At 39.5% G+C, this 15,904-nt stretch overlaps 1 protein-coding gene across 1 annotated transcript; it reads right to left on the reverse strand.

Moving 5' to 3' along the window:
* Nucleotides 1-460: 460 nt before the first annotated feature.
* LOC140817936 (uncharacterized) lies at nucleotides 461-4,909 on the reverse strand. Its single transcript, XM_073177728.1, has 6 exons — nucleotides 3,172-4,909; nucleotides 2,954-3,006; nucleotides 2,377-2,767; nucleotides 1,730-2,034; nucleotides 1,028-1,585; nucleotides 461-862 (listed from the first exon to the last, which is right to left on the reverse strand). The coding sequence occupies exons 1-6, from the start codon at nucleotides 4,907-4,909 to the stop codon at nucleotides 461-463; spliced, it is 3,447 nt and encodes a 1,148-aa protein (XP_073033829.1).
* Nucleotides 4,910-15,904: the final 10,995 nt, after the last annotated feature.

A 15,904-nucleotide genomic window follows, 5' to 3' on the forward strand; every position in this document is an offset into this window, starting at 1 on the left:
GGCACAGGCAGCGCACCGGCGCTGCCTATGGCAGCGCGGGTGCGCTGCTGCATCGGCAGGCAGCGCCCCTGTGCTGCCTATGGCAGCGCGGGGGCGCTGCTGCGCTGCACCGCACAGCGACGCCCGATCCGAACTCCTAAAAAATGACTTTTCTAGACTTGATATCCAACCTTTTCTTATTCCAATCAATTATTATGAATTTTTAACAACTAAATTCCATATAAAATCAAGCATAAAACCATCACCACTAGCATTCAACCATTCCCAAATCATCAACAACTAGGCTCCTATAATTTCTCTAACCCATTGACAATAACATGAACTATAATCAACACTAAAACTTGACCATATCAATATATATGAATACCCCATAATCATAACACATTAAATCACTGATCAATGAACAATAAAACTTGGGATATTACAATCTCCCCTCCTTATAAAAATTTCGTCCCCGAAATTACTTACTATCAAATAGATTAGGATAACGTTGCTTCATCTCCTCTTCCGGTTCCCACGTGGCCTCTTCAATCACTTGATTTCTCCATAAAACTTTGACAATGCCAATTTCTTTATTCCTTAACACCTTAACCTTACGATCAAGAATTTGAACCGGCTTTTCATCATAGCTTAGGTTTGGCAAAAGTTCCAATGACTCGTACCTAAGAACATGAGATGGATTCGCAATATACTTACGAAGCATGGATACATGAAATACATTATGAACTCGGTCCAAGTCCGGTGGCAAAGCAAGACGATAGGCTCGCTCTCCAATCTTATTTAGAATTTCAAATGGTCCAATGTATCGAGGACTTAACTTACCTTTCTTGCCAAATCTCATAACTCCTTTGAGAGGAGCTATCTTGATAAAAACATGATCACCAACCTCGAATGATAAAGGTCGTCTTCTCACATCGGCATAACTTTTCTGTCTAGACTGAGCTGTCTTCAATCTTTCTTGAATTAACGCCACAACATCTGCTGTTTGTTGAACCAACTCAGGACCCAACATCTTTCTTTCACCTACCTCATCCCAATATAATGGAGATCTACACTTTCGTCCATATAAGGCTTCATAAGGTGCTAAGCCAATGGAAGACTGGTAACTATTATTATATGTGAATTCAACCAATGGCAACTTGGTATCCCAACTCCCAGGGAAATCAATTGTGCAAGCTCTTAACATATCCTCAAGAATTTGAATAACCCTTTCTGAATGCCCGTCGCTTTGAGGATGGTAGGCAGTACTAAAGGCTAACTTCGTGCCCAAAGCTCGATGTAAACTTTTCCAGAACTCTGATGTAAACCTCGGATCACGATCTGACACTATAGATACCGGTATACCATGAAGTCTCACAATTTCTTGAATATATACATCGGCATATTGATTCATAGAATATGTTGTCTTGACAGGAAGAAAATGCGATGATTTAGTCAATCGATCAACAATCACCCAAATAGAATTGAAACCTTTCTGAGACCTTGGCAATCCAACCACAAAATCCATTGTGATGTGTTCCCATTTCCATTGCGGTATAGGCAAAGATTGCAATAATCCCGCCGGTCTTTGGTGTTCACTCTTAACCTGCTGACAGGTTAGACATTCAGAAACAAATACTGTAATGTCTTTCTTCATACCTGGCCACCAATAAAGACGTCGAAGATCTTGGTACATCTTGGTACCACCAGGATGTACAGAGTATGGCGCCGTGTGAGCTTCTATGAGTACCTCTCTTCGTATGTTATCACCAATAGGAACACATATTTTACCTCGAAAGGTAATCAAACCATCACGATTCACTCCAAATTCAGAAACTCCTGATAATTCTTTATTCCTTTTTAACACCAATAACTGAACATCAGACTGTTGTTCCTTCAAAATTCGATCAAACAAAGTTGAGCGGAGAACTAATGTAGATAAACGAGCCATTGTCCCTGAAGATACCAATCTTATCTCATTCCTTTGCAAATCAAGCAACAAAAATTTAGAAATCATAGCATTTAATTCTGAACTTGACTTGCGACTCAAAGCATCTGCAACCACATTAGCTTTACCAGGATGATAGCTAATGGTGCAATCATAATCCTTGACAAGTTCTAACCATCTCCGCTGCCTCATATTCAATTCTTTCTGTGAAAACAAATAACTCAAACTTTTGTGATCCGTAAAAATTTCACATTTCTCACCATAAAGATAGTGTCGCCAAATCTTTAACGCAAATACCACAGCTGCTAACTCCAAATCATGAGTAGGATAATTTTTCTCGTAGTCCTTTAACTGACGAGAAGCATAAGCTATCACTTTCCCATGCTGCATCAGTACAGCACCTAACCCCAATTTTGAAGCATCTGAATAAACAACAAAATCTTCAGTACCACAAGGAAGTACCAACACAGGGGCAGAAGTCAACTTATCTTTCAACTCTTGAAATGCTTGTTGACATGCTATAGTCCACTCGAACTTGACTGACTTACGAGTTAAACTAGTCAATGGCAATGCTATCTTTGAGAAGTTCTCTATAAACCTTCGATAATATCCTGCTAAACCCAGAAAACTTCTCACATCTGAAACTGTCTTTGGAATAGACCATTGTTGAATAGACTCAATCTTAGAAGGATCTACAGAAATTCCTTCTTTAGAAACAATATGGCCCAAAAATGCCACTTGTTCTAACCAAAATTCACATTTCTTGAACTTTGCATATAATTGTTTTTCCCTCAACAAGTTCAACACAATCCTCAAATGATCTCTATGAAGTTCTCGTGTCTTAGAATAAATCAAAATGTCATCAATAAAAACAATGACAAAGGTATCCAAATACGGTGCAAAGACACGATTCATTAAATCCATAAACACTGAAGGAGCATTGGTTAATCCAAAAGACATCACCAAAAATTCATAATGTCCATACCTCGTTCTAAAAGCAGTCTTTGATATATCCTCATTTCTCACCTTTAATTGATGATATCCTGACCGAAGATCAATTTTTGAGAATACCATTGCTCCTTGCAATTGATCAAAAAGATCATCAATCCTTGGCAAAGGATATTTATTCTTAATAGTTACCTTGTTCAGTTCACGATAATCAATACATAATCGCAATGATCCATCCTTCTTTTTCACAAATAACACTGGAGCTCCCCAAGGTGAGAAACTAGGACGGATAAAACCTTTATCTAATAGCTCCTGCAATTGATTCTTTAATTCTTTCATTTCAGTTGGAGCTAATCTGTAAGGAGCCTTAGAAATTGGAGCTGTACCTGGAATTAAATCAATAACAAACTCTACCTCTCGATCAGGTGGTAATCCAGGTACATCATCATCAAATACATCAGGATAATCCTGAACCACATCAATATCCTGTATCTGTATTTTACTTTCCTTTCTTGTATCCAAAACTGAAGCTAAATAACCAACACAACCCTTGTGCAACAATTTAGTAGCTTGAAGGCAAGAAATAATAGGGATACTTAATGAAGAGGTACCACCCACAAATAAATCCTTCTCAATATCATCTTCTAAAAATTTTACTGTCTTGCTAACACATTCAATCACAGCACGATAAGCAGACAACCAATCCATACCCAATATCACATCAAATGCAACCATTGAAATTACAATTAAATCTGCATACAACAATCTTGATCCCATCAACACAGGACAAGCCTTAATTATACTATTTGTCCAAATTTCTTCCCCAGAAGGCAACACAATATTAAATTGAACAGAAACCACAGTAGGTTCAACAGATATAGTATGCATAAACTCCTCATATATAAAAGAATGTGTTGCACCAGTATCAATTAAGGTAAGTGCTTCTTTTCCCAAAATGAAAATATTACCTGATATGACTGAAGCATCAGGATTTGCGCCCTCCTTTGTCATTGAAAAGATTCGACCTTGCACTTTACCTTTTCCAAAAGAAAGAGGACAATTATAAACTGTGTGTCCAACTTCCTTACATCTATAGCAACGACCGCTGCCAATCAAACATTCTCCTTTGTGTGACTTTCCACACTTGGCACACAATAGTCGTTCATTATCTGTAGGAGGCATAGGAAATCTACTACGCTGATACATCTTGCCTTTACCTTTATAACCTCCTCCTCTAACATTCACACTTGAACCCTGACCCTGACCTCTGGCTTGAAAAACTTGTCTCCTCAACTGTCTATCCTTCTCAATCTCGTGCTCATCATGTTCAGCAAGCAAGGCTCTCTCCACAATTTCTTGATAATTCACTACCTTGGACATATGGACATCCCTACAAATTTCAGATTTCAAACCACGAATAAAGTGTTCACCTTTATCCTTGTCATTCTCAGCAATAAAAGGAACAAACACACAACCTTCTTCAAATTTCAGTATGTACTCAGTAACAGACAAAGAAGCCTGTCTCAACTCCAGAAACTCTTTCACTTTCTTGGCCTTAATTTCCTTTGAAAAATATTTGGCATGAAATAATTCTTTAAACTCATTCAACACCAGTTCTTTAACATTAACAGTCACTTTGGTGGCTTCCCACCAAATACGAGCAGCCTTTACCAACATAAACACAGCACAACCAACTTTATCTTGATCAGAAAATTTCAAATAGTCAAAGATAGCTTCCAAAGCTTTGACCCATTCAAGAGCTAATAATGGATCAGGACCACCAATAAAATCAGGAGGATTCATCCTCCTGAAACGATCATAAGCACCATTTTCAGAATTATTTGTCGCGCCTTGAATTCTTTCTTGTGCTTGACCTTGAATCGTAGTTTGCATAGTCAATAACTGTTGGATCTGATCACCATGAACTTTAGCTTGATCTTGCAATAACTTAGTAAATTCATCTACTACACGAGTAGTCTTATCTGAGGAAGTAGTACTATCATCCCCTTCAACATTCTTACGCTTGGTAGGCATTTCCTATATAGGTGCTCATGTTAACATGGATAGAATGAAAGAATACATCAATGGCAATGGAATAGAATCAAATGTCAATTGTTAAAATCAATAGATGCAGGATTGAAAACATACCAGATTGTCCTAGGCAGAAGAAGTCATATATGGTCCAAAGAACATTGCTCTGATACCAATTGAAACACCCCACTTAAAATTATTTTAAAATGAAATATAACTTTACATCAGCGGAAGCATTTATCGTAAAGAAAATATACTTTATATCCATTGTAACCATTTTCATAAAATACAAACCAAACAATACATAAATTCAATACATCATAAATCAAATACCCACAATACATATCATAAAATACATGATATTTTTAAAACTTTAAATGTTCAACTCACACCAATAAAACATTAACATAACCAAATAAAAGTTGTTCCATTTTCAATAGCTATATGACTTCTTCTCCTTGGACAATCTGCTTCAAATCTTTTTATTACCTGCATCACATGAAATAACTGGAATGAGATAAAACTCAGTAAGTAGAGAACTTTACATAACAAATACATATTTATATGGCTTGGCTTGAAATATCTCAATGGAAATGAAAGTGAACAATACCATCTTCAATGAACAATAATGAAAGAATAATATAGATGGTTTACCATAGCATGAATATGAAACAATAGCTCAATGATCTATAATCTGTGAATGTTATCTCTGTTAATATATATAAATATATATCGGACTGTGAGAGATAACCATGAAATGAAATGATAGTCTGTAACTTGTAATCTGTGACCTGTGAATATTATCTCTGTTGATATATAAATATATATCGGACTGTGAGAGATAATCTATGTATAGCATCTCTGTGATATATGGAAATATATACCAGGCTGTGAGAGACACTCTTCATGTGATTGGCCAATGACATGCATGAATTACTATCATTTCCTTGGATTGGAACATATGAAATTCATTGGAACAATTCATCAAACACTTTATATGCACAAAGGATTGTAGCATATGAAATTCATTGGGACAATTTATCAAACACTTGATAGGCACAATAGTTTGCTAGCTTCTTTATCAATGAAATCAATGGAATTCTTGGATCTTTGAATATATAACAATGAATATGGCATAATATAACCATAAAAGAAGCTAGACATCAATAAACATGGCTTGGATACATATATATCATGTGAGCACAAGAAATAGCTTCTACTTACAACCCAATCAACACTTGGTTGCAAAGATGACCTCAATAGAATCCCTACAACAATAAACACCATAAAAACTAAGAATTAACATCATATAAACTTAGATCTATAAAGTCAACGCATTCATCTAACCCAACAATTCTTTACAAAACCCATAAATAATTAAGATCTTACCTTGTAGCTAGCACCTAGACTAGGAGATGCTAAGATTTCCACAACAATCCTTGAACTTGATGAAGATGAAGAAGAAAGAATTTTGGAGAAGAAAGGAGAAGTTACGTATGAGAGAAATGGGAGAAATGAAGAATGAAGATATTTCTCAATACCTTGATATAAAAATCAATTCATAACCTTAAAATCGCATTTCGGAAACACAATTTTTCGTTTAAAAAAATGAAGCGCCGCACCCGCGCGCCTCCTTGCAGCGCGGGTGCGGGCGCTGCCCGCACAGGCAGCGCGGGTGCGCTGCTGTCTCGGACATGCAGCGCACCTGCGCTGCCTATGGCAGCGCGGGTGCGCTGCTGTCTCGGCACAGGCACCGCACCTGCGCTGCCTATGGCAGCGCGGGTGCGCTGCTGCATCGGCAGGCAGCGCCCCTGCGCTGCCTATGGCAGCGCGGGGGCGCTGCTGCGCTGCACCGCACAGCGACGTCCGATCCGAACTCCTAAAAAATGACTTTTCTAGACTTGATATCCAACCTTTTCTTATTCCAATCAATTATTAGGAATTTTTAACAACTAAATTCCATATAAAATCAAGCATAAAACCATCACCACTAGCATTCAACCATTCCCAAATCATCAACAACTAGGCTCCTATAATTTCTCTAACCCATTGACAATAACATGAACTATAATCAACACTAAAACTTGACCATATCAATATATATGAATACCCCATAATCATAACACATTAAATCACTGATCAATGAACAATAAAACTTGGGATATTACACCAACTCCCACTAGCTTGTTCATCCTTCTTAGGGAAATATGACCTAATCGAGCATGCCATAATTGTGCCGAATTAAGAGTATCTTGTTTGCGCTTATTTGTTGTTGTTATCGTTTGGACATTGTTAAGTGGAATATCTTTTAATTTTAAGGTGTAGAGATTGTTTTCAAGTTCACCGGTACCAACTAAACATTCATTCTTGTAAATATTGCAAACACCTTTGCCAAATAAACAAGAAAATCCATCAATATCAAGCATAGGAATGGAAATAATGTTTTTAATCAAGTCTGGTACGAACAAAACATCTCTTAATACAAACTTAAAATCATTGTTCAAAATTAAACAAACATCTCCTACGGCTTTGGCAGCAACTCTTGCTCCATTGCCCATCCTCAAGAAGGTCTCACCCTCTCGGAGCCTTCTACTTCTTCCCATCGCCTGCAAATCATTACAGAGATGTGAGCCACAGCCGGTATCCAATACCCAAGAAGTAGAGTTAATCGAGATATTTACTTCAATAAAGAACATACCTTTGCCAGAACCCTTCTGCGCAAGATATTCCCTGCAGTTACGCCTCCAATGTCCAGGCTTCTTGCAGTGATGACAGATGTCAACTGTCTTCTCAGCCTTGGCTGGCGCGGCTGCCACTACGGGACTCGGAGTCTGCCTCTTCAAGGGCTCGCTCTTCTTGGGGCGCTGGAAAGAACGCTTCTTTCCCTTCCCAGGTGGACCGGTCTTCGTGCCAGATGAAGAGCCCACATAAAGAACCGAATTCTCCTTTTTGATTGTGGACTCAAAGGTCACAAGCATGTTCACCAACTCTTCAAGGCTGGGCTCGACCTTGTTCATATTGAAATTCACCACAAAAGGATCGAACGAGCTAGGCAGTGACAACAGCAACACATCCGTGGTCAACTCCGATGGCAAGATCAAATCCATGCCAACGATCTAGTCCACGAGCCCAATCAACTTTAGGCCATGCTCATGGACCGAAGTCCCATCTCGCATGCGTAAAGTGATGAGCTCCTTTACTGTGGCATGCCTCAAAGGCCGAGTCTGCTCACCGAAGAGCTCCTTGAGGTGCATATGAATGTCAGCAGCATTCTTTGCATCCTCGAATCGCCTTTGCAGCTCATAGTTCATCGAAGCCTGCATATAACACCTTGCCTTCAAGTCATGGTCGCACCAATCCTTGTAGGTCTGCAATTCCTCAGGAGTGCAGCTAGTCGGAGCCTCAGCAGGGGGCGACTCAGTCAGTGTGTATGCGATTTTCTCCGAGTTTAAGACAATCTTTAGATTTCTTAGCCAAGTGATATAGTTAGGTCCGGTTAGAACGTGTTTTTCGAGAATAACGGAAAACGGGTTGCGAATTGATGACATTGTCAAAGATTTGTACTGAAAAGTAAAACAGATAAATGTTAATGACTATTTTAAAATATTTAATAAGATATAAAGTTTGGACTTTTACTTTATAAATTATCGCTCCCACTGTTTTGACATTTTCACTACCCTATAGTGAAAACGGGAAACACTTTCTTCAGTAGGTACGTAAGGTCCAATTAGCGAATTGTGATCCCGAATAATATCGGCCAATCACAATTCCTAAAAGGTAGTTTCCAATTGCATCGCTATGCAACCCTCTACGTATACTTTTGTCTCACGTTTGATTAGGACCCAATAATATGACGTCGTTCATCTTCACGTGTCAAGCCTAACCCATCGATATTAAACCTTAATGGACGGTCGCCATGAGTTCCCTCAATAATATGAGCCGAAATCATGGGAGTTCCACATAGTTCACATCACTATGTCAATGGATGTCACAGCTTTCCGGCACCCAGGGCCCCCTCAATAATATGAGCCGAGTCCCGAGTACGGGTAGCGTTCATCATGCATCCATTGTCGATGGAAGACAAGGAAATTATAAACAAATTTATAATTCCCCTTTTCGGACTTGATATTAATTTTGAATCTTATTCAAAATGAGGGTTTTTTAATTTTGAAAGGTCTCGTCATTAATTTATTTTAAAATCTCGCCATGTTTGATCGTATGTTTGCCGGATTCATGCAACTTTGTTATTATCATAATAATAACGCACATACTCATTATTTATAACATATCATGCATATATTATAAATAGAAAACAGTACAAGGATGATCAATTGCCCCAATACTAATGGCCCGTGTGAGCTAAACACGGGCCTAGGTCCAATCCTAGGGTAAATGCAAGGGATGCAAATGCAACTACATTATTACATTAGCATCCAATATTACATGTCTTCGATCTTCATAATCACCAAGGCCACCATCTTCCAATCTTGATCATCCACTATTCTAATATTTACAATTAAATATCCATGGCACATAGGGATACATCTCATGGGGTGGGAACGGGCCATAAACCAAGCCCACTTTAAATTGATAATTATTACAATCATACAACACAAATATCCTAGCATACACCTAGCAAATTGGGCTTGGGCTTTTGATCATCCTTCATGCATAATATCACATATCATACACCATCAATCAATTATCACAATAATTAATTGATCCAATATTATATATCTTGATCCAATCACTAACCGCCACAATTATAAATTAAATTAACAAATTATACAAACACCTTTGTCTACTTTCAAATTAATTTATTTATAATCGAATTTCTTGTAAATCACAATTTACTATAATAATTAAAGTCCTACTTCAATTATTTATTTTATGAGAAAATATGTGCAACAATTGTAAATTTAAACTTAAGGGCCCAAAAACCATTTTTCACCAAAAATATTTTGGCCCATTTAAATTTCACAAATTATGTTGGCCATCCAATGGCCCAACATCTCAAGGCCCATGACACTAAGATTGTCCAAAACACTTTTGGAAACCCTAGTCGTCATCGCCGTCACCGGAGCTCCGTCGCCGGATTCCGGAAAAAATATTTTTTTTATTTAAAAATTCTGCACTTTTTCGGGCAGCCCCTCGGGCTGCCCTTTGATGCCCGAAATTTCAGGGCAGCTCGGGCAGCCCTCGGGCAGCAACATGCTGCCCGAAAAATTTTTTTTTTTTTTTTGTTTTGCTTCAAAAAATTTCGGCCTTGATGTTTTTCATGCATAAAAAATTCTCAAGCGGTTAGAAATCGATCTCAACATAATATTATGCAAATATTACACAAAAACCGTAACCTTAGCTCGGATACCACTTGAAAGCGGACCGGTTACGGTGGCCGGAAGCGCAACGGAAGTCAAAAATTTTAAATTTATACACAAATTTTCGGCCACCCTAGGTTTTGTGGAATATTTACAAAATAACACCATGCATAGGACGTTAAGAGATTATTACCTATCAACCTCACAAGGTTGATGATGGCACCAACTTAGTTGACTAGCAACTAAGCTCTTGAAATGGATGACAATCTACAAGCACACCTCCTTTCCTTCAAGAATTAGGCCCACCACTAAGCAAGATAAAACCCCTCTTGATTTGCACTAGAAAAATCAAGAGGATTTTTCAATGAGAAGATTTTATTCTTCAAGAAAATGAAGAACAAAAATGGAAGAAAAAGTGAGAGAATTTTTTCAAAAATTTCGGCCAAGTGAATGAATGAAGGGGGGAGAAATTTTCTTGGTTTTGATAAAAGTTGTCTTGCATGCCCACAATTATTTTAATCAAAAGTAATGGACACCCCATCACCTCCCAAGCATGCAAACCCTAGTGGGCTTGCAACTTTTTGCAAAGCCCATGGACTTTTAATTGTCCCAAACAATTTTGGGCCCAATTACACTTACTTGATTTTACTCAAGCCCACTAGTTAAATAATTATTTCCAATTGGGCTCTACAAGGCCCAATGTTATTTAATTAATCCAACACTTGAATTAATTTAATTATTTGGACTCTACTAGGCCCACTAGTGTTTAATTAATTCAATACTTGAATTAATTTAATTTAGTCCATAATAATGTTTATGAAAATCACAATTTTCAAATACATCACTTACTTGGCCAAATTTTAATCTAGGAACACTTCCTTAAATTAAAATTTATATTTCTCTCATAGAAGTCATACTTCTATTTTTCTTTACGCTTATAAACACATTTATAAGCCGTTCAACACATTGAACTATTTTACTTCTCATCGGGATTTACAAAGCTAGTACTTGTGTGGCCCTCAATGGTTCATTGATACAACTAGCCGTGGGTTCACATCTCTATGTGATTCGGACTAAACATGTCCTTATTCGAGCATACCCCAAGTGCTCCATTCTTACTTATCAACTCCTTGATAGTAAGAACGTCAGAACTCAAGTTTGATAGTACCCAACCAATCACGTTAAACGCCTAGCAGCATCGCTTACGTGATTCCCTAGGTATCACATGATAGTGCCTGCAAGAACCATTCAATTATGGTTAGCGTACAGTACGGTCCCTTCAACTCATATATCCCGACCGATTCGACAACTATTGGTTTATCGAGAGTTGTCAATGAATCGATACTATGTGTCATGTTGTGGTTGCATCGATGGTGTAATCTATGAAACCCCTTTCATAATTACCACCATACTCTGATCAGAGATTTCAACCCACACATACATGAAAAACACATAGGATATCCATACCCGTAGGTAAGCGGTGAATCCCCGGTTACAATGCATCGACTCCTATATGTTTCGCCGTAACACCCAACCTTGCCACCTGATGACCCCATAAGAGTCGGTAAACAAGTCAAAGTGAAACGCTAGCACATAGAGTCTCAATGTTGTCCCGGGTCATAAGGACTAATGGTGTACAACCATAAACTAGGACTTTTCCACTCGATAAGTGAGAACCACTTGGAAAGTCCTTTATAGAGGGTTGTTCAGTGCACTCTACCAGGAGCACCTATCTGCATGCTCGGACATCACAATGTCCCCTACCAATGAAACATGGTACTCACATCGCAGATACTAGTCTCTAACTCGAGCGGCCTTTATCCTTCTTAGTGGCGGCTGAATCGACTAGGAACGGTTTAGAATATACAGTATTCCAAATATGAGTTTCATGATACTCATCATATTAGCATCTCATATTCTATCTACTATTTGTATATTCAAGGACTTTATCTATGCAACTAGCATGGGTATAAAGATAAAGATGCGCCAAATTAATAAATTCAAATATTATTAAAATAAAGATCGTTTATACAAAGAGTTTCATCGTGAACAGTCGGCCAACACTTGGCTCGACGTGCACCTACTCTAACAATCTCCCACTTGCACTAGAGCCAACTACCATATACTTCAGACCCATTGATTCGCGATGCTTCTCGAATGATTGTCCTGGTAAAGGCTTAGTTAGTGGATCGGCAACATTATCTGCGGAGCCGACTTTGTCGATCGACACTTCTCCTCGTTCCACAATCTCTCGGAGGATGTGGTACTTTCTCAATACGTGTTTGGACTTCTGATGAGACCTTGGCTCCTTCGCCTGAGCTATGGCTCCCGTGTTGTCGCACATCACCGGGATAGGAGCAACTCCATTTGGAATGACGCCCAACTCTTGGACGAAATTCCTAATCCAAACAGCCTCCTTTGCTGCAGCCGATGCAGTAATGTATTCTGCCTCAGTGGTGGAATCCGCAGTACTGTCTTGCTTGGAACTCTTCCAAGAGACAGCACCACCATTGAGCATGAATATGAATCCGGAGGTTGACTTCGAGTCATCAACATCGCTTTGGAAGCTAGAGTCGGTATAGCCTTCCAATTTCAGTTCTCCACCCCCATAGACCAAGAACAATTTATTGGTCCTTCTCAAATACTTGAGGATGTCTTTCACAGCTTTCCAGTGTGGAACACCAGGGTTGGATTGATATCTACTCACTACACTTAGTGCAAATGCCACGTCAGGACGTGTAGATATCATCCCATACATGATACTACCAATAGCCGAAGCATACGGAATTTGTGTCATCGCCGCTATCTCTGCATCAGTCTTGGGAGACATAGACTTGGATAGGGACACGCCATGACACATTGGTAGATGTCCTCTTTTGGACTCATCCATCGAGAACCGCTTCACGATGGTATCAATGTATGTGGACTGGGTGAGACCAAGCAATCTTCTTGATCTATCTCTATAGATCTGTATTCTCAATACAAAAGATGCTTCACCCAAGTCCTGCATTGAGAACTTACTTGCTAACCATATCTTAGTTGATTGCAACATTCCTACATCATTCCCAATGAGTAGAATGTCATCAACATAAAGAACAAGGAATGTCACAGCACTCCCACTGACCTCCTTATACACACAGGGTTCCTCAGGATTCTTAGTAAAACCAAACTCTTTGATTGTACTATCGAATCTGAGGTTCCAACTCCTAGATGCCTGCTTAAGACCATAAATAGATCATTGAAGTTTGCATACCATATGCTCACTTCCGATAGATGTAAACCCTTCAGGTTGAGACATGTAAATCTCTTCCTTAATATCCCCATTAAGGAAGGCAGTCTTAACATCCATCTGCCATATCTCATTGTCATACCATGCAGCTATGGCTAGCAAAATCCTAATGGACTTGAACATTGCAACTGGAGAAAAGGTTTCCTCATAGTCAACACCTTGCCTTTGAGTATACCCTTTTGCTACCAATCGCGCCTTGAAGGTCAATACATTCCCATCCGCCCCAAGTTTCCTCTTGTAAATCCATTTACACCCTATGGGAACAATTCCCTCAGGTGGATCCACGAGATTCCACACTTGGTTCGAATGCATGGAATTCATCTCAGATTCCATTGCTTCAAGCCATTTGGATGAATCGGCATCAGATAACGCTTCCTTGAAGGTCCTTTGATCACATCCAAGGTTAGGCTCATCATGGCCCTCTTCAAGAAGCAGACCATACCTCACAGGTGGTCTCGAGACTCTCTCGGTTCTTCTAGGAGCTTGTATCTCCTCACTTGGCTTCTCGGGTGTGGGTTCTACGACTGTGGGTATCTCTCGAACCTCTTCGAGTTCTATCATCTCGCATTTCTATCCAATAGAAATTCCCTTTCCAAAAAGGTCGCGTTCCTAGAAACAAACACTTTTGTTTCTTGGGGATGATAGAAGTAATATCCAACTGAATTCCTTGGATATCCCACAAAGTAGCATAAAATGGATCGACTATCCAATTTATCTCCCACTACCTGCTTCACATAAGCAGGACACCCACATATTCTAAGATAAGAATAATTGGGAGGCTTACCCATCCATATCTCATATGGAGTCTTGTCAACTGCCTTTGTATGGACATTGTTCAACAACAGTGTCGCTGTTTCAAGCGCATATCCCCAAAAGGATGGCGGCAACTCCGTGAACCCCATCATAGACCAAACCATGTCCATCAAAGTTCGGTTACGACGCTCCGAAACACCATTCAACTGCGGTGTAGCGGGCGGAGTCCACTGCGAGAGAATCCCATTCTCCCTAAGATACTCTTGGAACTCGGCACTCAAGTACTCACCACCTCGATCCGATCGAAGTGTCTTGATGCTTCGTCCCAATTGCATCTCTACTTCACTTTTGAATTCTTTGAACCGTTCAAAGGCTTCAGACTTGTATTTCATCAAATACACATACCCATACCTCGAATAGTCATCGGTAAAGGTGATGAAGTAGGAATGTCCATGCTTAGTAGTGATGCTAAGCGGACCGCACACATCGGTATGGATCAAATCCAATAACCCTTTGGCTCGCTCCGCATGGCCCTTAAAGCGAATTTTGGTCATCTTTCCTTTTAGACAGAATTCACAAGTCGTGAGAGCATTAATATCGGACATATCGAACATGCCAACTCCCACTAGCTTGTTCATCCTTTTTAGGGAAATATGACCTAATCGAGCATGCCATAATTGTGCCGAATTAAGAGTATCTTGTTTGCGCTTATTTGTTGTTATCGTTTGGACATTGTTAAGTGGAATATCTTTTAATTTTAAGGTGTAGAGATTGTTTTCTAGTTCTCCGGTACCAACTAAACATTTATTCTTGTAAATATTGCAAACACCTTTGCCAAATAAACAAGAAAATCCATCAATATCAAGCATAGGAATGGAAATAATGTTTTTAATCAAGTCTGGTACGAACAAAACATCTCTTAATACAAACTTAAAATCATTGTTCAAATTAAACAAACATCTCCTACAGCTTTGGCAGCAACTCTTGCTCCATTGCCCATCCTCAAGAAGGTCTCACCCTCTCGGAGCCTTCTACTTCTTCCCATCGCCTGCAAATCATTACAGAGATGTGAGCCACAGCCGGTATCCAATACCCAAGAAGTAGAGTTAATCGAGATATTTACTTCAATAAAGAACATACCTTTGCCAGAACCCTTCTGCGCAAGATATTCCCTGCAGTTATGCCTCCATTGTCCAGGCTTCTTGCAGTGATGACAGATGTCAACTGTCTTCTCAGCCTTGGCTGGCGCGGCTGCCACTATGGGACTCGGAGTCTGCCTCTTCAAGGGCTCGCTCTTCTTGGGGCGCTTGAAAGAACGCTTCTTTCCCTTCCCAGGTGGATCGGTCTTCGTGCCAGATGAAGAGCCCACATAAAGAACCGGCTTCTCCTTTTTGATTGTGGGCTCAAAGGTCACAAGCATGTTCACCAACTCTTCAAGGCTGGGCTCGAGCTTGTTCATATTGAAGTTCACGATAAAAGGATCGAAAGAGCTAGGCAGTGACAACAGCAACACATCCGTGGTCAACTCCGATGGCAAGATCAAATCCATGCCAACGAGCTTGTCCACGAGCCCAATCAACTTTAGGCCATGCTCATGGACCGAACCCCATCTCGCATGCGTAAAGTGATGAGCTCCTT

This window comes from Primulina eburnea, chromosome 17, assembly GCF_022965805.1.
Source record: "Primulina eburnea isolate SZY01 chromosome 17, ASM2296580v1, whole genome shotgun sequence".
In the NCBI taxonomy this organism is placed as follows: Eukaryota; Viridiplantae; Streptophyta; class Magnoliopsida; order Lamiales; family Gesneriaceae; genus Primulina; species Primulina eburnea.